Here is a 24,389-nt window from a genome sequence, read left to right on the forward strand (position 1 = left end):
AAAAAAAAAATTCGAATTAAAAATTTCGAAATTTTTAGAAAAGTTTGTTCATTTTTTTTTGAAATGTTGCACAAAGATTGAAATATGGTTTTTGTTAGAGAATATACCATATTTTTATAAACAAATAATTAAAATTAAAAAAATATTAAGGGGTTCAGGAGCGTGTCTCAAAAATGCTTGTGTGCTTGTGTTTGGCCGAGTTGCTCCTTCGATTTATGCCGTGTATCTGAATGTTGCCTCACAAATTGAGGGACATTCAGTTCTCTGCTGCTCTGGAACGGCTTTTCATGCCAGGAGGCACTTAGAAAACGTTATTGGATGATGATACAGCTAGGGATCGAACCTGGGCCTACACACGTGTTTGCAAATGGCTCTAATCACTCGCCAATCCAGCTGTGAATAACCGAACGATATATCTATACTTATTGTAATTAAAGTTGCATTAAGGCAGACAAGAGTAGACTTAGACTTTCTTGGCTTAAGCTTACACGCTCACATACCCCCGCTCGCCAACAAACGCTGTTGCGGAGTTACCGCAATTTTGTTAGATTAAAGTTTGAAGACCTGCCTGATTGAAATACCAAAGGCCACTAAGTAGTTTAAGTAAAACACTTACAAATATGTAAATATGTAAGTACATAAGGCAATGATTACTTAAAAGCTCCTCTATATTACCTATCAGTAGCAGGAGCAAACGAGCATCCTACGAACGAGCTCTGAGCTTTTACGCATTTGTTTACACTTTTTGTCCACTTTCATTCATAAAAATGTTACGGCGCCAACCATTCGGATTGAATTAAAGTAAACTGCAGCCAACCGACGACATTCAGTCCTTTCGGTTGCTCGGCGCGATACAGACGTAAAAAGCGAAAGTCGGAAGTGTGCTATGGAGGAGATATAACTAATGGCGTGGCTCATGCGTGTTTTTTTATTTCACCGTTAAAACGCGAAAAGCACGCGAATGTGTTGTATAAAATTTTTTACAAGTGATGTATTGCACCGCTGCGACGACAAAGCCAATTTGTCACTGTGCAGTTTTATGAGGATGTTTTTGTTTTTTGATCTTTTTGAAACACTAAACCAAGAAGGCGCGTTGAAAGCAATTAAAGACAAAAAAAATTTTGTTTGTGGCACGCGCTGCAAGTGAATGTGCTGTTGGGAATAGGCCTAAAAGCGGCACATAAATAAGCATCGCATGAAAAAATTATTACATATTATACACCTAACTGTGAAATGCGAGAATGAAATATGGTTCATAATACCCGCTGTGAAATTTAAGACACGAATAGAAAAAAATGAGTAGATTTGCCTAAAGCATAAAAATATATTTGTGTATGTATATATGTATGTATGTATGTGCTAAATATCATTAAGAATGAAGACATAGCAGAGCATTGCAGCATAATAATCGTTTAAGCTTGTAAGGAATTTTTTTCAAGCGCTTTACAAAGTTTCTTTCGGCTTTTCTTGTTTATTTATTTTTTTTTCAGTAAACGAGAAAAAGCCACAATCGTTTGTGCAAATTGCAAAGAAAATGACTACCGCATACTTAAATATTGATTTGTGATTTGTTTGCTAATTCAAGCATTAGGCGAGATAAGGAATTCTTTTCCAAATCATCGTGTATGTTGCTTGTGGGTTTGTGGAGATAAACTCGTGTATATTCGGAACATAAATAATAAAATTCACATAATTCTATGATAGGCAATTATTGGGTAACAAATGTGTAGGTGTTTTTGCATCATCACATTTGGCACACCAGTTTGACACCACATCAAATGGAAGTCCATGAAATCGTCACAGAGAACAAGGGATATTATATCCACCCAATCCTATAAATCTCCGGGTCCGGAAGGAATCATACCAGCCATACTTTAACTCCCTGTCTAACGACTATTTATAGGGCTAATCTACTCCTTACATTTATACCAAAGCCATGGAGGTGAAGGTATTGGCCCAATGCACGCTTGCTTTGCTTGCTTGGCTTTGAGAACTGTCAAACAATTTTTAAAATCTACTAAAATGTATGAAAGTTGGCCTAGTGGCAGCTTTACTTCGCTTCCTTCAAAGTAAAGCAAAGCAAACTAAAGTAAGCAAAGCAAGCGTGCATTGGGCCAATACCTTAAGAGTGATATTGATTCCCAAAGTAGAGAATATGCGCCTTAATACTACAAAAGATTTCCGACTCATCAGTCTCCGTTTATTTCTTTCTTCAAGTTCATGGAGAGACTTCCGAATTGCGCGCTTCCTTACTCTCGAGGCTTAACATTCTTATCGGAAAGTTAGATCGGTTTAAATAGCCTTACACGCAGTCTAATAGGCATTCTAATAAAAGCAATTTGCGATGGCAGCCTTTCCGGACTTGGAAGGTGCCTTTTAATATTGGCATCTTCCATTAATTCACAATTCTCTGTATTTTTCACAGCTTTTGGTAAAATATATTAAAATACACCTTCACTGAAAATTTTTAAGTGTTCGTACCAAAACCAACGGAGTTATATGCCCTTGTTAAAAAAGTCCTATCTGTTTTTGATTTTCTTTTTATAATGTTTTTTTTTTGCTTCTCGTATAAAATAGAAAATTTGTTGGTTAGGGCCTTTGTGAATTAAGGTAACGATATACTCCTTCATAGTTGCTGAAGGACTAGATAAAGTCATTGCTCTCCGGATCGACAATATGCTGAGTACAAGAAGCACCAATTATTCCTTGGCAATCGGAGAAGTGCAAAAATCGGCCAAATCGGGGGTTCCTATCTATTCTGTTATGCATCTTCGTGCCGAAAAAATTCCTGCTTCGCACATCGAAAGCCACTAAAGTTGTTGCGTTAGCAGATTAATTAGCCAACATGGTCGTAGAGAAATTCATGTAGATGGCCAGTGAGTTATTACAATCTGCAATAGACGATATGGCTGGGTAGCCAGAAAGCAATGACGTGTCCATCTAAAAGCTTAAACAGACGGCGGCGTTGATCCAGATTAACTCGGACTTAATCCGGATCAAATGCAGTTAATTCCCGAGTTAATCCGGATATACAGTTTTCGAAATCTATCATTCAATTCTACAAATCCTAAATTGTCAAAAGACGCAAAGGAGTACTGAAGAGCGGAGAACAAAAGCGTATAATTCGCTCTACTCTGCATGCTTGACTTTTTGCTCAACCTGTAAAACGTGCAACGATAGGCATGTCTATACACAACGAAGTCATTCTACTCAACACTCCACGCTACATTATAGCGCCATGAGAATGGGTACTGGGATGAGACTGATAGTTGAGTAGACTGTGTGTACTATTTGCATGGAGAGCGCCAGATTGGCAAACCTTGCGTTGACGAAACCAACGAAAGTTGGCCAACACTCAACTTAGCACCAAGGAAATTTCGTTGGTACTGACAATTGTATAGGCGGCAATAAAGAACAGCTGATGTTTGTTTATATATGCAACATCTTCATTGTGGCGCCTCTCTCTGTTACGCACGCTACCTCCTTCGCATACTTTACAGGCTAAGACGTACAAGTACTCACTCTCACGGCGCTATTAGGGACTCGCCTGGAAATTTCAGCTATAGATATGTATATGCAATTTACATGGCGGAAAAAGCTGGTAAGCATTATGGACCTAGCTCGAACTAAATTTGCCTTCCTTGTTGACAGTCAAGCTACAGCTCATTGACAACACATCCTCCCACCGCGTAAGTACCGTTCTCCCAACACCTCCGTCAGGTATTTCATCGTAATGTGGCTTAAGCGCTGACTCTTGATTCTTTACTTTTCTGATTTAGTCCGTTAAAAAAGTTGCAAAAATTAAAAAAGGAAGCGGAATTCGTAGATTTCCTAATGGGTAGATCGAATCTTCATTCGGCGGTCTGCATGATTCAGGTGAGACAGGATGCCAATACCTCGTTATAGGAGTAAAGATGTTGGCTACTTCCTCCAAGTATATGCTGCGTATTCCAAAGGAAAACTAACTGGACATAAACAAACCAGGGGACCGATGGATCTTTGAGCCTTTCGCTTCCATAAGTTTTCGCTTACATTCGCTGAGCCACCCTGGCCACCCTTGGTTCAGCTATGCAAAGGGAGCTAACTTTAATATTGGCTTTTCAAACTCCCTGCTGTCTATTTTCTCTTGAAAGAAGAGCCTGTCCCTAAGATTCGTATATCAATATATGCAAATAATCGATCCCTGTTTGAAAAATTCCATTCTTGGCTTGTGAGGAGAAAAGTAAACCATTATGGTAACATATTCAACAATTCAGTACTGGTTTAAAGCTTTAACAAATACATAAATAAAGGTATCAGTGTCCTGATTGCTAAAGAACAAATAATATAAAATTCATAACACAATGATTCCAAACCAACAAAGCCTGAAGTATCTTAAAAAAGAAAACTTTGCATTTCCGCAATGTTCAAAAAGCAAGTAAACCACCATTATTACCGTTAAAATGCACACACTCCGGCTAGGCACTTTAATATAAATACATTTGCCAACTTGACACATCCCGGAAGTATTTACAGCCACTTTCTGTCAAGTGGATTCATCGCACTGCGTGAACGTGCAACCAAAAAGGCGTCGTGTCGTCTCTCGAAGATGGCCATCCTGCAGTCTTGTTGCTTTTGGAAGACAGTGCGTAAAGGCAGTATGGCCAGCGCAACGTACACGTTGGTAAGTACTTACGTATGTATGTGTTTATTTATGTGAAATACTTCCACAGTATGTATGGATGTAGGTACGTGTATGGGTACAACGAAAAGCGCTTATCGAAACTTTTCTTTTCAACTTTGTGACATAAATGAGAACTCTATAGTAGATTATGAACTCTCTTTTTGTGGCATTCTAAGAACTTACCAGATATTTCGAAACGAATTTCATTCAATTACTACCCAAGTATTTACATAGTACGCAGTTGAAATTTTTTAATGCTCTTAAATTTTGTTGTCTTCCGTTCTTTTGTAAAAAAAATAATAGTAAGGATTTACCGTGATTTTTCTTTTGTTGATTTAGATTGGAAGACCGCAGCAAGCAGATAGCAAGGGTAGACAATTGAAAGCAAGTTTCTCTTTCGAGTTTCATGAAACGGTAGTAGCATCAACAGAAGTCATAGTCTAATTTTTTTATGTAATTTGTTAACTTCTATTTCCGTATTGTATGTTGTATTGTAGGTTCCAGTTTTTTTAACTATTTTCGAACAGACATATTTAAATGAATAATTATCCAAAAAATTTACGAAAATATAGCAAATAAAGGAAAAAGTGAGTAGATACTTATAACATTTATAATTGGGTATTTGTTTATGTTTCATATTTAATAACTCCTTTTAATCGCGAAGCTTGAGTTTTGCTATTTATTATTTTGTTTTCATCTTCAATGTGAAGTTCAAAAAAATTTGCGCACTTGTTGGTATTGTGAGTTATTCTGCCACATATCGATGGTTCTCTGCAATAGCGACACAATTCAAAATTTATTTTTCTGCAGAACATCGATATTTGTTTACTTGTTGTAGTGGCAATCCTTACTACTGAACAGTGGCACATGTCTCTAATCCTTGTCTAATCCATGGCTAATCTTTACTTGATTTTTATTTTGGCAATGGTTTTTACAACTAAGTAGCATTTTTTCTTTAATACGAACTAACTACAGTCAAATTTTTTAACAAACCACAAATTAAAAAGTGACCCCTTTAGAACACTCGGTCGGCAAGAGTTAAGCTATTTTTTTATTGAAAAATCTGGGAAAACATATGACATATTTTTGGTCATAATTATTATTTGCCAAAAAATGTGTAAAATGTCCTATGTTGCAATGTCGAAATGACTAGCTGCCCAGTCAGTGCGACGCAATTTTTAGTTGTTCCCTAAAATAATTTACCATCGGATCAATTTTCAACCAACTTCCTGATGAGCCGGAGGCTCGAAATTACAAACTTAGCTCAGAACCCGATTACTATGCATTCATATTGCATGAATAAATCCGCTAGGTGGTACTGGAGTCGAGATATTTGAAACCCCCGTATTTATTTACAGTCTGGTTTAAATAATATCAGAATTGTACATATCGTCACCTGAGTGGAAGATCGACCTCTCGTCAGCCAGTTCGAAAACGCCCTATCTCTGAAAATTTTTCAAAAACGCCCTTCTTCAGAATTTCATTGGAGAGCACCCTATCTCAGAATTTGATTGAAGAACGCGCTATCTAAGAATTCGGTTCAAAAATGCCCTATCTCAGCCGAAAATACATTGAAAATGTGCTGAGTTAGGAAGTTTTTGAATCGGCAGCTGAGATTGGGCGACCGACTTCCTGTGTCCTTTAAATAGGTACTACAAGAGCCATTTTCGCCAAAAAGAAAACTAAAAACGTTTTAGTAGACATGTCTTCAATGGAATCAACCACTTAGTTGAGTATTTTGAAACATTTCGAAATTTGCACTTTCTGCCGCTCTTAGACCACTGTACGTTGTTCGCATTTATTATATTTTCGCTCAGCTCAGCTTTATATCATCTTAATAAAAAAAATATTTTCGTCACCCACTTTTAGTATTTTGGGTGATTTTCCATTGGCAGCCACTTTCGCAAAATCAAAATAAATCAATCTCAGATAAGCAAGTTTATGATTTAAAAATATGTTTAGCATTAAACTAATACATTTACACGCATATGAATAACCGTAAAGCGTGCTTAAATGGACACCATACTTTCATGAGCACTTTCAAACGTAGTTTCAAAAGTAATTTGCTGATTTTACGACTCTTTGACTTCTTTCCATGAATTTTTATGTGCCAACACATACATACACAAATTGTATATGTATTCATCAACACGTGATTACATTTGTGTAGTTATGAATGTGCCACAGGGAGTCGCCATGGCGATCTAAAAGTCAAATTGCTTATTAAATACGAAAATTAAGTGCGCCAATAAAACGCGCTGGCATCTTGTGGTACTTACTCGTAATAGGTATATGCCCACATACTTATGTACACGTGTTAGATATACATACATATGTACACGAGCGCGTTATGCAATTGTATTTTGTTGCCATGATGATTGCAATTTTGTGTCGCCAACTGCTACTACCATCACACACACATGTACATACTTGGCTATTTCTAACTCTGAAGGTATTTTTCCGACGGCTGTTGGCACCTACGAAATATTTTTACGCCGCGCTGTGAAAATTGGCAAACCCACACAAATCTGTTGAATTTCGCGGAAATTATTTTGCTGCCCAATGGCAAAAAAAAAAAGATGATGCGCAAATAAACGGATTCGCCTTCAGCAACAGACGCTAAGGCAATTGATGCCACAATAACCCATTTGAATGGCTGGCTGCCAAAAGGCGGAATTGCAAATTTCCAAATTTGCAATAGGGTTGTGTAAACACAATGAATCAGGCAATTCGCTGCCACCTTGTAACCTTAACATGAGACATGGCCTTTGCATGTTGCTAGCTTTACTGCTAACGTAAAAGCTTCCCAATCGTCTTTTCTTCAGTTGTCTATTTGGATTTTTATAACTATGGACTTGTATGGTAGGCCACACATTGCTTGTTGCTTGTCATCCATCACAAGTGATTGCATATCCCCAGCTACTTTGAATACATTTTGTTAGTTCTTTGAAATATGTATGCACTCAATTGCTTGCCTATTTGTTTATTTTGCGTGGCTGTAGGCTTGGTTGTAAAAATAACAGCATCACCATTTATTTGCATAATTGAAACAGGAGCACCCTCTTACGCCACCAGCACACAAACACACATCCAGATCAGCCAAGCATGAATNGGGGGGGGGGGGTACCATTTTTTCGAAGAATTGCATTGAAAAACCAGTGAGTTTATCTGCCCACCGATCCCATAACATTTATCTTTCTGAGAGGTATGGGGATACTTTTTTTGTCGAAAATTCGGTGAAAATATTAAAATGTTCTGCTTTCGAAAGTCCAACTCGCATGAATTTTGAATATCATGTACATGTATACATACATACAAATTATCATTGGCGCACCCAAGTAAAGAGGTTTTGTGGTTTAAAATCGATCCGTGAAAGACGTCGCGAAACCCGCATATGCTTTTCATTCAAATAAGGATATGGATAAGCGGCAAGAGTTAACGGGGTGTGCTTAGCTCAGTGGTTAGCATTGCTGACTTTGCACATCGATGATGCGGGTTCGATTGCTGCTGAAGTCAAGAGAAAAAAGTCTGATGAGGAGATGTGTGGTTGTCTCCGAAATTACAGTTATAACGTCTACCGCTTAGACTTTGTTGCTTTTTTCCTAACGCACAAATTGTGGTATAAAGGTCAATAATACATTTACAATAATTTTACAAATTGGTACCCATCGTGTGTTGCGGCATTTGCAAATGCAATAAAATATGAAAGGAAATAAATTCTCATGTTCGTGATCAAAAAATTTGGCCATTTGGAACCCGTTTTGGTATGTTCTTTGATACCTAAAAATGTGCTAGAATGGCAACACTGGCTACTACCGTTTCGATTCTAGCAATGTATTTTAAACTGTACTTCAATTTTTTCCCCCAAAATGTCAGTTAGGCTTTTCTGGCTCTCACAGTCTCAAATCAACCTCAAATCGTGGATACCCCAAATTGTGTGCAAACTGTGAACATTTGAGACAGTGGTTGTTGTTGTTGTAGCGATGAGACAGTGGTCAAAAAAGCCACGAAAGGTTCGGAGTGTCAATGCAATGGAATCAATAAAAAATTCACTTTGATGGCCTTTTCTTCGGCTGTTTTAATTAGATTTATTCGTATTTAGAATCGGGTAAAAGATGCTTACCACAGGCAGGAGTAGGTACCTCGACCCATATTTTGTTCGAAGTGAGCAGTCACAGTGCTTTCGTAGGATTAGCGTCCACAAAGCCAAAACCTTTAACCCACTAAGAATTAAATCATTTGACAAGGGATCCAGAATTATCTAAAGAATCTGCAGAAGTATTGGCTAATAAATAACTAATTAAAAAATAAAATTGTTGGCGTCAAGTAAAAACGTGACGATCTCTCATACAAGATAGCAAGGCTTGCTATAATTTTTTCATTCGGAAAATTGTATTGTTTTTAATTCAGATGTGCAAGGCCTTATGCTGGTAATGGGACTGGTAGAATGTCGCTGGGCAAAAATGGGCAGTTTAAGGCCTGGCAGCAAGACATCGCTTGTGGCCTTAATATTCTTTACATTTACAAGAGGGTATTGTCTCTAACGAATTTTCCGTATATTTTGGTGATATATCATTAAATGTGTAAAACCCCCCAAAAATATTTTTCTGGGTGCGCCCTTGCATCACGGTATACATACATTCTAGGCATAGTGAACAAGGTAGAAGTGATAACTCAGTTGAGCTCTCTCATAGCTGACTGTAATGTCGAAAAATCTAAACAAAGAAATTAACCCTTTGTTATGCATGTACCATATTTGGTAAAACTTTATATCTTTGAAATTAAAGTTTTATGTAAAAATGAAAATATTTAAAATCAGCTTAATTTTAGTTATTGCATTATCGCTTTAATGTAAATGTGGAAATGCATACTAACACAAAATTACACACTAAATGAAACAAACTCATCAATAAAGCCGTTTTGGCAATTTTCTTGCTTTTAGTTAAAGTTTAGTTAGTTAGTTAAATTTAATTCTTTTAAATTTACATCAGAACTTAACTTCAATAATTTAGCAATTAAATTTTTGCAATGCAAAGTTTCTATTCCGTTAAATTTATTAAAAATTACTTCCAGTTTTTTATGGCAACAAGGAATTCTGCTTTAGGTTCTATTAGACCACCATTTCAAATTTGGTCTATCCATGTGTTTGAGTGGAAGATTCTCTCTTCATATTCCGTATGATAAATCCTGCATCTGTAAACAAACGCGTCCGTTTAGAAATATTTACCCGGCTGCGATGGGCAACAAATTAAGTCACTGGCACGAAAATGGTTTTCACGAACACGTGAAGAGTCTCCTAATCAAACATCGCAGCAATTTTCCCACCGCACAAGTTTGATGTCCTGGCACTTGTCGCACACCGCACACCGCTCCTTTTCAATTTTATTATGTATTTAAAATCAGTCGCACAGCTCACAATTGAAAATATAAATTAAAAAATTAAAATTTTGAATTTTATAGGCTTAAGGGTTGACATTTCAGTCGCAGTTCAAAAGAGAGAAATGTCGAAATCACTGCTACCTTGTTACTTATGCCTTGACATACATTCATAAAAAGCCTTCTACGAAAAATTCAAAAGTACAGATACATAGAGATGAGCTACAACTTCAAGTGAACAACAGTAATTTTGAGAATTTCACTTACCGCAAGCGATGGGGAAGTTGTAAAACAGTTTTCAGTTAAGTTTTCATTTCCAGTTTATTCTTGCATATCCTTTAAAATTTGCAATATTATTTTTGAAAAAATCATATGTTGAGGAGTAATATACATATGACAACATCCTCGAAATTCGTCCTTCAAAATTTGTTTGCTTAAAAAAAAATTAATTCACTGAAAGGAACTATTCGTCCTTTGAATGAAAAAACTGTAACTTTTTTTTTAATTCTGCAGAATTTGCTTTTCATTTGGGACTTGGGAGCTTTATTCTACACTGCACTGCATTTTTCACATAATTTTTTTAATTAAATAATCATACCTTTTACACTTCAAAGTCCTTTCAAAAATCCTGACATCGTGGCTCATAGTTTCGTGTGTTTTAAATTTTTTGTTTTGTGGGACGGTGTAATAAATCGCAAAAAAATTTAGTTAATTTTTGACTTTTATTATTTTGAGTAAAAACACTGAAAATCATTTGCTTTTTTATCATCACGATCACGAAATGTCCCGAAACTGGAAAAATTTCGAAAAGCTCGAAAGAACTCATATTATCGGAATAATGCAGACGCTCGAAGTCTCGCAGACGTTGTAGGCAGTGCACGCAAGACTAGACAAGAGTGGGTGCATAAGATACTTCACTAGCAGCCAATACCTTTATAAGAAGCTGGCGCAGCAGCAAAAGTGGTCCGTGGGTTAAGGGAATCAAAATTGTGAAAACAATGCGAATTGGGATACCCAGCGAAAAGAGGATTGCACAAGGGGATCAGAGTCGGCACTGGCACTCCAGGACTTCCGCTTTAGGATTGTTATACGATTTCCAAATAGGGAAGAATGGGACTCTGGCCTACTACATAATGGTACATATTTCCATCTACACTGGCGGCTCAAAGATGAAAAGAGGATCACATGACCTGCCTAACGACTGCAGTGTCTTTAAGGCGTAAAGAAGACTGCTTGTTTTATACAAACTAGTAAGCCCTGTAAAGGGGTATGCGCTCGAAGTGTTACCTATTAAAAATGTTATAATTTTGTCTATTTTATTTATTTTTTATTCAAAAAAACTAGTCAATGTTTAACAAAAGTTTATCAACTACTGTTCGATGTAGAAATCTTTAGGCTGCACGAATGTGGTCCAGTCGCATTTTGTATTGAACAGGGACTAAAGTTAAATCAACAAATCTACTGTAGAACAATTTTAAACGATGCTTTGTTACATTGGGAACGAAAACAATTCGATAAAAATCTCGAAATTTAGCGTTTTTTAGAAAAAGGCTTCCCAGCCATGGCCACCATATTCACCAGACTAAAAGCCAATGGGCTTTTCCAAATGGTCCATTCTCAAGTCCATTGTATCAACAAAAAAATTTGGGACAGTCAACGCCTTGAAGACTGCTCTTCACCGTCACTGGGACAAAATACCACCGGACAACATTCGTTCAGCATGTGAAGCATTCCCGGAGAGACTCGATCTTATTATCCGAGCTAAAGATAGCCACCTCGAACAGTAATACACTTTTCTTACACTTTTGCTAGTTTTTATGATGCTGATTAATCTTTTTGAATAAAATTATATCATTTTCAATAGGAAACACTTCGAGCGCCTTACCCTGTCCACCCCTAGTAATGAATTCAAGAACGAATCACGTCAACGCTGCTCTCTGCTCGGTTTCTATGCCAATGAGATCGTTCGAAAATGCAGATAATAACTTTTCTAAACCTTGCTGTGTGTGGCTTCTGGAGCTGTATTGCGTGGGTTTAAAAGCATTTACTTTCCTACATTTTACTTTCTTCCTTAAGTCAACTTAGACGGTTAATTGCTTACCCTAGCTACACCTACCTTATATCAATTGTGAACACCCACCAACAGTAACTTGTACTCAGCTCAAATGCACCTCATGACTCCGCTCACTCTATGTATATACCGTTTTAAATTCATAAGTACATAAAACAATCATATCATTTAGCAATTTAATTACTCTGCTTGCAGGTGTACTTTGGTTTCTCCACAATTGTGATGCTCATTACTGTTTATGATGAGCAAGAATATCTGGCTGGCACCAGAAGACGACCCATAGGAGAGAGTTTCTTGGCGAGAGGGGAGATAACACCCGGTAAGTGAGCAAACAAAGTTTGTAGAAGTGTAGTAAGATGAGTGGAGATTTTCTCACCTTGATGTTAAACATAAGTAAGTGTACATAATTAACATTTGATTACAATTTGTGTCATTACAGCCATTGTTATATTCAATATTCTCTTTTTGATTTGCTCGGCGTGCTTAGTTATATGTTCGTTGCTGGTGTTCGCAGGAATGAAACGTGTAAGTATGGGTTAGCGAGTGTGCAATTAATTTTTATTAGTTAACTCTTTTACGCGCAAAGCAATAAAAACTAAAATCAACTAAAGTGCTCTTAAACTAATGGAGTTTTTTTTTATTTTTTTTTTATTCCTGTTTTCAGCATCGTAGCGCGTTTCTGTTGCCTTGGATCGTTTTCATGCTGTGCGATGTGTTAATTGAACTTTTTCATTTGGTTTACTTATCAATAACACAGATGGTTAATTTCGATCCAGTTGTAGGCTTCATTTTTACCATCGATTTTTTTATTATGTGCCTGAATGTAAGTAGAAATTTTATATGTATGTATGTGCATATATTTAAGGACGCGTAACAATCATTTTTGAGTTGTGATTGAAGTGCAGAGGAATGAGAAATTAGGACAATAATATTTACTTGACCTGTCTCTTTTTTTAAGTCAAAATAAGCCAAAAGGCTCAACCGTTTTCATTAATTGAGGCATTAGGAATTCTGTCATAGGATATGTTTCAGTTTAGTTAAGATTTTCGTTTGGGTATACCGCAGCCGTTTATTGGGGTGATTAATGAAATTTTTTGCTGTTACTTAGGGTAAATTAGCTGTATACCCTTTTGCAGGTTGATTTAGAGTAATTACATCTATTAAAAAGAGTGCAAACATTTTTTCACTTAAAGTTGTTTAGTTTTTGCATACAAACAAGTAGCCAGTGGCATTAATAAATTTCCAAACAAAATGTTCTAAGTAGTAAGATGTCCCACCATTATATGCGCATACAAAATAAGATTGTTTTCATAATTATTACTATGTATGTTTGTGGCGCATAGAACCCAACAGCGAATGGAATGCATTGCGCATCGATGCCTCACTGATGAAAAGTAATGGCATTTTTCTATTGAAGTATGCATTACATTTGACATAGCATTTAAGCACTAAAATACTTTTTGGCAAAAGGTAATGCAACTTATGTGATGATGATATGTATATAGAAATGTCTGGCAAAAGATTTTTACCAAAATGTAAGGCATATAAAATAAGGGTTCGACATCAATTGCCTGTCAATCGGTGAAAGTACTTCGAAAAAAATTTATGTAGTACATATTTGATACATTGCAAGTGATTACGTTTGAGAAGCACTTCATTCACATTTTAATGCGATTGCATTACTTTGGAGTCGACTCTGGAGTTGGTGGCAATCGCATTTTCGCTGCTGGGTATATTTGCATATTGTATTGGGTATACATGCTTACGCTCGCAAATTTATTCATACATTTCTACACCAACCCTCTTATCTTATTCATTTTCATATTGCTTCTTTCTTTATTGCTGCTTAGACGTATTGTCTGCTGTGCGTGATATCACAATATCAAAATTACCTGCAGGGACGTGGATATGCGGATCAACAGATGCGGGTAAGCATTGCCGAGAATTCGATATGCGGGGTGAAATTCCACATTTTATATGTCTATGCATCTATTCTGGGAATTCGTTCACTTATATATACATACATACATATGTACACACATGCACATGCATCGATTGGGGCATGACTTTTAGCTTACATACATATGTATGTATGTATGTGTGGGGTAAATAATACCCGTTTATATTTAATAAAAGTTATTCTACATGTCAGCCGTGAGGCATAAGCCACCTTTTCAAAAAATCTAGTTAATGATAACACAAATTACAATTTAATGGTATTTGTTCATTAAAAAAAAATTGCATTGCATCTCTGGTGTCCAAATTTTTTTTTAAAAAGATTTTAAAGTTTCAAAGATGTGATTAGTTCCAAAATTAATTTAAAAAAATGCAATGCAATTTATAATATGTAGCAATATGGTTACCAAATAAATAAGAAAATTTTGTGAAATTAAAAAATATTTAAGTGTTTTTTCCATAAAGACGAATTAGTATTGAAAATGTTCTTCTAAAATTGTGTCCTAGCGTATCCTTGCAAATTTGGTGTGTTTATTTTTGAAAAAAATTATAGGATAAGGATTAATAGACACATGACCATATCCTCGAATTTCGTCCTTGTACTTTAATAGCTTAAAAGCATAAAAATAATTAAAAGAATATTTTCAATACCAATCCGCCCTTGTGAACCAAAAAATTTAATACTTTTAAACGTAGGTTACTTTTTTTATGTATGTATGTATCTATTGAAGAACTAGCGAATAGGAAACACACAGTTTAAATTTAATAATTTCTTGGTTTTTTTTTTTTAAACATGAGAAGGAAATTATGTTACTCATACGCCATGTATCCACGAGTTAAATAAAACTTAAGCTTAAAAACCCGCTTTCAAGAAAAATAACAAGAAATATTTTCCATTATTTCTGTTGCTTGAAAAAGCACTTTGTTTGTTGTAAATTTTCTTGAAGGAATAAATATACGATACAATTTTTCTTTAGAGCTGCAAACTGATTTAATAAATTTTCACAAAAGAAAATGTCTTTTTCTTCAGTTCTTGTGCGTCAGCTTAAAGGAATTTTTCGTTTTTCTTGAGAGCTCTGCACAGCACTTCAATAGGAAAACCATGGTGAAATTATACCCAGTGTAGTACTAAAAGTGAGAAGAAAGCTTTGACACTATCTTATTTGAAAATTTGGCTTGAAAAATTTTATATAGCCATAAAATAAATAAAATAGAAGCTGCATAACAGCCAGGGGCCCTGACTTAACAAGCAAAATTTAAACCAAACAATCTGAATCGTATGTACAAACTTATAAAAATAAAAACTACGCCTAAGAAGATCGCTTGTCTGCATCCGTTCCCCACGCGCCCAGAAAAACATTGAAATTTTTAACAAATGAATTGGCATTTTTGAGCCCGTCTGTCTCCGATTAGTCCACATGTGTCTAAGGTACTCCTCTCTCTTCCCTCGGTGAGACTGACTCGAAAGAGCCTTTCCAGAGCCAACTTATCGGGCAAGTAAATGGTTTTCTGCAATATTATTGCGGCCTGACACCCAAATAAATCTCACTAGAAATGCACTGTGAGCGAATCCAAGGCCCTAATTCAGTGGCGCAGATGGTTGCGTACTAGGAAAAAGGTGTTAATGGCATTGATTAATCGTTAACGAACTTTGAGGAGGGGATTAAGGGTATTAATTAATTATTATCTATAATTTAAGATTGATGGACAGTCCCCTGTGGTGCTGCCATACTCACAGTTTTAACTGTAAATTACAATTTAAGTTAAAAACGATTTTAATTTTTTGAATTTCATATGGAAATTGACAGAAAATAAAAAAATCATTTTCAACTTAAATTGCTGATGAAACCGGCTATTGTAGGTTCTAAAATTAAATTTAGCTCCTAGTACGAACTGAAGTTTCTTCAAAACCTCTGATTTGAACGAAAAAAAAAAATATCTCTTTTTCATTGTTTTCTGGAAGTAAATTTTTTAAATAAAAAGGAGCGATAGAGATGGGGTTTTTTCTATTTTGAAAAAAATCGAGTCAACTGCATTCCAGTAATGGGGTTACATTTTTTTTTTTTTTTTTGAAAATGCAGTTTTTTCTTAGGAACCTACACTAAAGACTTATCAACCGACCGTTTAGTCAAGCTTCGATACAGTTGTGTACAATTTCACCGATTCTTCCTTTCAACCAGCCATATGTACCCGCCGTCTAAAGACGATATGGGGAAAGAAAAAAATAATTGGTCTGGTCACGTAGTGCTATTAAAAATTATCCAGTAAAAATCAGATTATCAGAGAGGCTCCATCTCTTCTTCATTCTGTTCGCAATGTTAAGGATGAAACTGAAACGATCAGCCAAACACCGTCAATCGAGGGAAGGGTTTTGTGGGGTTACATATATAGTGTAGTGGCTACTGTACAAGACAATGAAGGAATGTTTATTGGTTTGTTTAAACTTTAGCCCTTAAATCATGTTTCAAAGAATTCACAGATATTTTCTTTCCCGTTATTTATTTAACATTTATTACCTGTTTTCTTTTATCCCAGACGGAAATTGTGATAGAAACAGTGGATGGCGAAGTGACGGAGAGGCAAAGTTGTCTGAAAACAACAAAAATTAACAAATCATTGGCAAGTCCTTATATAACGACGAACCCGAACACTCATATTTCGACGATACCAGAGGAGATGGATCAGAATTACAAAATTCGTACAAGCTCAGGTAATTAAATTGCTTTTTGCCAAATACGAAAATACTTACAAACATATGTATGTAGAGCAGTGCTTGAAAGGATATATCCAGCGCAATGAAATCAATTTTTCTTTTAATTTTTCCTTTATTCAAAGCAACTATAAGCAATTTATTATAATATAGAAAAGTATTTTAAATTTGGTGATACAAGTAAGCTTCTTAAAATAAAAGTCAGAAAATTCGTTTCGTCAATCACAATTCCACATAATTTCACATATACATACACACATATAAAAACTGTAAATAAGCTTTAAGGAGCAATGACTTTTGAACGCCAAATAGTTTTTGATTCAAAAATATTTTATTGCTGTCATCCATCAAATTAAACTCAAACTATTTGACCCCGTGCCCTCATAATTGATTTACGCTGATAAAAGGTCTCGTTAATCACGTCAAAAGGAGATCGAAGCATAAAGCTGCGGAAACATCAACAATACATAAACAACACATGTACTACACACATACTTATGTATGTACATATGTATATATGTATGTATGTATGCACTAAATGGGAGCCACAATTCTGGCCACAAACTGAAATTGCTCGGTAAACTTTGTGTGTGCAAAGTGAGCACGTACAAAATCGCCCAAAAGAAGGAGAATGGGTCTGATAGATTGCCGAAATCCTTCCGAAATATTAACTAGGGCAATTTTGTGAATTTAAACCCTGTAGAGAAGCGCACTGGTGTCGAACTGGTTCGGTTCTAGAGAATTTAGAACCATGACTAGTAAGCGTTAATTCTCTTTTGCATGCCAGCAACTGGAATCGGGTAGAAATGTAGTTTCTAAAAGTAAAATAAAATACAAGTTACAGCCATTGGGCTGCTGAGGATCTAGTTACTATCAGACTGCTTCGTGTTTGACCAAAAAGAACTAGTACTAAATTAGAAAGTTGATTCACTAGTTCGGGCCTTCCATGCAGGGAACACATAGCTATGTATGCATTAGTATTTGTTTGTATACAAATTTATTTTTCGGAAGTTCCAACGAAAGTTCGAGCATTTATGCTTCAGCAGTAAAATAATTGTAAAGCACCCTGATTTGGCAAATTAAAAACTGGCGTTTACAGGAATTTTGAATGATGAAGTTACCGCAAAAGAAAAATGAGTAATACGCTTAACACTAAAAAAAGTAAGAGCCAGTATTTAATGCTGAAAGTTGAGCAGCTTCCATCAGCGGTCATGCAGACTAAGTTAGTGGATATGTGTGTATGTAAATTTCGGTGTTCCTTTCAGATGAAATCTTTTGAAGTCGCTGTAAAATAAGTGTTTTTCACTTTATATCTCTCTACATAAGGGCATCGCAAAATATAAGGGACAATTTTTTTCGAAAATTGTGTACGCACATCCTAATATTTTCTTCGATTTGGAATATCCCAATACCAATAAGTATGGATATCTGACGATGATCGATATGTCGGCCTTGTGGGTGACTTCAAAGGGCTTGTGCTCCGGATAAGTCTTCAGTACTATCGCAGCTTATCAAGCTGGCCAAGTCTCGATGGCACCTTCGGTGTTTGCGCTGCAGGTCCGCTGGTTCGTTGTATGTACTTTTTTGAGAGAAACAAACTTTTGAAATTCATTGCGGGCTTTTTCTGGTATTGGAGACCTCGGTGGCAATGTGGCTTTAGTTGAGGTGGAGGTTGCCTTTTTGAGAAGCTCTTTTCGTTTTATATTCATAACTTGTCTTACATATCGTGAAGAAAGGGCCGTTCAAGCATCCATTGTAACCGGAACGGAATAGCTATTCAGCAAAGGTTGCCCGGTATCCGAAACCTTCCGCTCACTTCTACACTTATTTTCGAGTTTCATGGCGCGATTAAACCTAGCTGATCCACCGTAGGGGTCGTATGACACCTTGAGCCGGCATTGAAAGTCGAAAGAAAAAGAGTACGAACAGAAATTTTTGGTGAGGTGGATATGTAAGGTAACTCATAATAAAAAAGAAAATGCTCTTTAAAATGTATATCCTACTATAGGATATTGAAAAAAATCCGAACTTAAATGAGTACCCTATTTTGTCTTTCATTACAATTATATTTTATAAATGAACCGACCCGATCTAATGTATACATAACATACATGCACGCGTCCAAATATTTCCATATGTACGTATAATTATATTGTACTTGTGAGCAATGAAAAATTATATTCCCGCAAAAACATGACAAGCAAATATGTATGTAGATATGAGCGCATACATGATAGCAAGTAATAAATATTTGTTTAATATGTCTGTATATATTTGCATATACTCGTAATAATAATGTGCTATAAAATTGTGCATAGTAACTTCAAGGCAAGGCCCAGGTTTTCATTTGGTTTTTTTTTTTTAACTTTACGCGCTTTTCATGGACTCACAAATTTCGTATTAACAGATTTTTTTTAACAAAAGCTACGCCACACTCCTATGTACATATATATAAACACAATTATTGCACCCAACTACCGTATACAAGTATGCGTATATACATATATGTCTATATATATTTATCTGGGATTTGTTTGTATAACTAATTCCATGTTTGCAGCAACGTTTTCCTGTTTCCTGTTGCCAGCTGTTTGTGGTTGTTCGGGCCATATGCGTTGGCATTATGGCAAGCTGTCAATGCACAGTGGGAGAAATGGTCAATTTGGCGGCATGCAATTTTAAATTTTCGAATCTCTCTTATTATTATTTTTTTTTTACAACTAACAAACCAACGGATTTGATGCTGTTTTTTTGATTTTGCTTCCAATATTTGTCCAGTTGTGAGCGTTCAAACTTAGCATATGTATGTTGCAGCAAGTGCATTAATTATTTTCGCGCTTTTTTGCAGTACAAAGTTTGTGCAAAGAAAAAATTTTATTTTTCTTACTTTCTATTTGGATTAGTGGTTTAACTGAACTTATTAGGTATGTGTTAAATAAAAAACAATGTTTGTGGCCTATGCTTATAGGTTTTAATGCTTAGTCGTGGTACAAAATGCCCTTTCTGATAAAGTGTTTTAGCATGTGTAACCCAATCTTCTATGGAATAAAACTTGTATGGATTCGACAGGATTCGCCGCAGTATTTTATTTGTTTTCAGTATGATCTATAGTCTATGTTAAGTTGAAGAATTAGGTGCAGGTTTTTGCAATTTTTTTAGGTACAATTTCAGAGTCAAAAAGGCACCCATTGTTTGATTTGACACAGTAAACCAGTATCAACAAAAAAGTTTTTGGCTGTCAAAAATCATGTATTTTCTAATATTATTGATCCCTCAAAACATACAAATACAGAAATTATTACACCTAAAATTTGTTATTTTTTCGAAGGCGCCGCCAGATTGGTCATTTCTCCCACTGTGCAACGTAAAAAAAAGGCTTACAAGTATACAAGCCTGCACATATATATGTACATATGTATACATATACATAGGTATTAACAAAAGAAAAGGTCATGACCTACATATTTATATAACCTTATTGGTGAAAATGTTTTGTTGGGCGAAGTAAACGCAATGATTAATTTTAGTTGGCATTAAGCCCTGGGGCAACACCTTAACACATGTTTATATAATGTATGATGTGTGTTTACCAACATACGTATGTATGTGTAAGCTTCGGAAACAAATTTTATCAGTTCAATTACACGCAATTTTCGGACAATCAAACACCGGAACCCAAGCTTATTATGAGCCATTAGTGCGCAGATTAAGGTTAAAAAAAAAAAAATGCAGTTCTGCTGTTGGTAATTGCCAATTATGCGTCACATACATCATAATATATACGAGTAGTATACATACATACTACATATTATATAAGCACATACAAGTACTACATATAACCAAGAGTAAATCACGAAAAAAAAACGGTGCTCTGCGTGCGAATTAAAAAATTTGATCTGAGTTATTTTGAATTGAATTATGTGTGTACTACCTAAATATTTTGCGTAAATGATGGGTTAATCTTCATCGGTTTCATTTCTAGTTCTCCCCTGTCCTCGCGATGAATTCATAATAATGAGCTTTTCAGTGTAATTTTCGGCATGCCTTATATCCAGTCCAGTTATTCCGATATTCCGAAATTCCGCTGCATAAATTATTTGCTAATGTATGCAATTACATACGTATGTATGTATGCCTATTTTCAGTGCGTTTAGGAACGTTTCAATGGATAGCTTTGGATTTTGGATTACTGCGAATATGCACATAACGGTTTAAGCATAAAAAGTGGGAAATAGTTTAATGAAAAAGTTGGCAAGCCGAATTTCGTCTCCACCTGGTACTTATGTACATTGTAGAGAAGGACTTGCCATAGGGCTGGGGTAGCCTAATGTTCCTGCATGTGGTATGTAAATGTGTAGTTATGAAGGAAATCCAATCAACAAATGAAAGAGTAAAGTAATATGCAAAACACCTTCCTTTTCTGGAAATCATAAGAATTCCTTGTCCGATTCATTAATAATTTTTTTTTTATGTATGGAATTTCAAAATAAATCTAATGACCTCAAGTGAATAATTTCTAAAACATATATGTGGGTTAGGGCGGGTCAATTTGTATGGGAGATTTTTTTCGACAGAAGCATTTTTTAGCACAGAAGGTTTCTACGTGTAATTCTAAGCAAATTTGCCGAAGAAACCAGGGTTCTAAAATCAATCTGGATTTTTTTTTTGCATTTTGCTGTACTGTCGTAAAGAAATGCTTAAATTTTGTAAATAAATATGCTATGATGGGTTTTTTGGACTGAAGAATCTTTTTCTGGACCTAGATTTTTTTCTTAAAACTTCCACCAGAGGGTGCAACAATGAAAATTTTCACATTTTCTTCGAAGCCTAATTGCGCAATTTGGTAAACCCCTATTGATTTTAGACCCATGATTTCTTCGGCCTAAAAATTTAGCAGTATCTCTACAAATTCAAGTGAACATTAAACAATTTTTTGTTGTTTTTTCGCTCACAACTTCGCGGTCGTCCTTAAAAGACATTTTTCTGATCTCTTCAAGCGATAGACCTTCCGTGCTCGACTTCCTACTCCTGGAAGTTTCGGACCTTCTAAATCGGCTTCACGAAATATTTAATGATGACGCCGCGACACGCTTTCATCAATTCTTTTTTTATTTGACATCCGTTTCTTTAAAAAAAAAACCTCCTCGTCTGCTTCCAAATAGCAGAGCTATTGAAAGGTCTTCCCATACAGCTTCCAAAAGCTCCTCAATTGCCATTGCATATGATTTTCTGTAAGCATTTACCATTGGAATTCGATTATTCGTTCATCTTAACTGCGCAAATTTGCAAGATTAGTCTCATTAGTCACAAATTTTCGGGTAGGAAAAGCCAATGAAAATTACTTATAAAAAGGCTAGCATTATAAAAGCTAGAAAAAAGCCAATAAGCTAGATCTAAAATTCGGAGCCTAGAGTAAAAGTATAATTATAAAATCTAGCCTCAAAAAGGCTAACCTGGTCACACTGATCACAAGCTTGACACACACAAAAAAAAACGAATGATTCTAAATAATTTCCAACAGCTGCACTCGAGTGCCTGACCAACACAACAATCAAATGATAGAAAACGTTTGTTTTTAATAGCGGTTGGTATTCGAAAGACAATCCCAAAATTACAAGGGTAGGTACTTATGTATGTATGTATGTATATCGAAAAACCATTCGCCACTGGTTACAGATCTGCACTCATATGCTTATATATATACACACCCACTCCTCTTCAATATTTGAATAATCTGATTAACGAATTCATGTTGCAATTTTTATATGCGCTATATATGTATATACTATATATGTAAATATGCAAAATTTTAAAAATAAATTGTCTCGAGCGCTTTTCATAAATATTTTTAAGCTTTCACTTACCTGTATTTTATCGTGAATTTTCTTTCAGCAGGCACGCCGAGTGAACCAGCCGATGACAAAAGTTTACACATAACAGTGAACATACCACCATAATTGTAACGCAGAACTGAATCGAACTACACTGTGCTGAATTTTTACACATTCATATATGTACATATGTATATCATGGCATGCCATGGGGAAAAAATGTGAGGAGGGGAAAGAGAAAGAGCAACGGGAAGGCAATGGTTTCAATCGCACTTGTATCAAATCCGAAAATTACTCTTTTACGCAAGCGAATATTTGTGAAAGGAAAATACTTGCAAAAGTTGCAAAAAAGGAGAAATGCATATTCTTCGTGGTAGTTTACAAGAAATTGCCGTATATTCCTTTGTAAATTTCATTGTAAAATATATATTTTTTTTCAGGCATACAATACTCGTATCTTTTTCTTTCCAACACTAAAAATAAATGCTTATAGAAGTAGTATATGTATGCATGTATGTATGTATGTATGTGTGCAGCACTTGTCTTTTTGTGCACACACAGCTATGGAGGAAAATATGTGAAAAACCTATCGACTAAAAAATGAACAAACCAATTCGGGAAAATATTTATTCATGACTTTGTAAATATTTTGTGATTTTAAATCGAACACTTGTATGTATGTATATGTAAGTAAATTCATAACGTAATTTTACGGAATTTAGATTATGGTAATAAATAAGTTTTAACCATTATATTCCTTTTTTAATTGCAAATTCTATGACAAGGTGAGTATTTACATTGGCTTTAAAAAATTCTGAATTTATTTAATGCAAAGGAATTTTCCTTTCTTGAAACCACAAATAGACAAAGAAGATTCAATCGAAAAAAATAAATTTCTTTTCGCATTCCTTAAACTAACGAATTATGCTAAACAACAATTGACGATTCACGATATTTATATGTATATAGTATAAATACATGCAGGCTTGTGTTTATACATAACAACAATTATAAGCGGGCCTGGATAACATTTTTAATTAGTCCCGATAGTTAATGGCGGAGCGCAAAGGGTCTGACCTCAGAGCGATGTGTTTTTTCCTTTGCTCTTTTCCCTGCTAATCAAGCTTAAAGACTCTAATATCCACGCTCGGTGCTAGGCAGATGATGTGACGTGCCCCATTTTAGGCCCTTCTCTGTCAGTTGTTTGCCGGAGAGCGCAAATAATACTGATGCCTGGTATAGGGAGAATTGGGTGTTCGCCAACCCAACCAAAACTAGTCCAAATAGAAGGAGAAAGTTGGACGGCCTCGTTCCCCCTGGCCTTCAAAAGAGACTCACTATTCAGATTTCTTCCAAAGTACATATTTCCAAACTTGTTCTTGACTAAATTATGTTGAAAAATATAACAAACTTGTTTTACTGTGGGTGTAAGTTCACCTGGTAATGAGCTTTCTTACCATTTGGCCAGAAAACCTTAGACCAGGTATTCCAAAAACTTACTCACATTTAGTCTCACCGTCTTTAAAATTCCGCAGTTCGAAAGCGCGTACGATTTTTTCCATCCCTATGAATTTTTTTTGCAGGCGTTGAAAACTCTTAACGATTTAAAAACAGGATTGGATTATGTTATCAGGTTCTTTGAAACTAGGTACTCTGCAGTTCAATTTAATAAAATCTGTGCACCACTGTTCTACGCTTCGCATTAACCAAAGTCAATTAAATTTTATTTTTTTAATAAAGCTCATTCAAAGAATCCTTGTATGCGGGTGGAAAATAAAAAAT

The 24,389-nt window shown here is 35.5% G+C and overlaps 1 protein-coding gene across 1 annotated transcript; it reads left to right on the plus strand.

Moving 5' to 3' along the window:
- The first annotated feature begins 4,505 nt into the window (after positions 1-4,505).
- LOC108370869 (uncharacterized) lies at positions 4,506-22,757 on the plus strand. Its single transcript, XM_017626291.1, has 7 exons — positions 4,506-4,663; positions 12,306-12,429; positions 12,550-12,635; positions 12,775-12,933; positions 13,961-14,038; positions 16,602-16,776; positions 22,672-22,757. Exons 1-7 carry the CDS (start codon positions 4,589-4,591, stop codon positions 22,731-22,733), a joined length of 759 nt encoding a protein of 252 aa, XP_017481780.1. The 5' UTR covers positions 4,506-4,588; the 3' UTR covers positions 22,734-22,757.
- Positions 22,758-24,389: the final 1,632 nt, after the last annotated feature.

This window comes from Rhagoletis zephyria, unplaced genomic scaffold (genome assembly GCF_001687245.7).
Source record: "Rhagoletis zephyria isolate East Lansing unplaced genomic scaffold, Rhagoletis_zephyria_1.1 Rzeph_scaffold_04528, whole genome shotgun sequence".
NCBI lineage: Eukaryota > Metazoa > Arthropoda > Insecta > Diptera > Tephritidae > Rhagoletis > Rhagoletis zephyria.

Coding starts and splice junctions, on each gene's coding strand:
- LOC108370869 (XM_017626291.1), top strand. CDS start 4,589: ATGGCCATCCTGCAGTCTTGTTGCTTTTGGAAGACAGTGCGTAAAGGC. Junction 4,664..12,305: donor CCAGCGCAACGTACACGTTG/GTAAGTACTTAC, acceptor CTCTGCTTGCAG/GTGTACTTTGGTTTCTCCAC. Junction 12,430..12,549: donor GAGAGGGGAGATAACACCCG/GTAAGTGAGCAA, acceptor GTGTCATTACAG/CCATTGTTATATTCAATATT.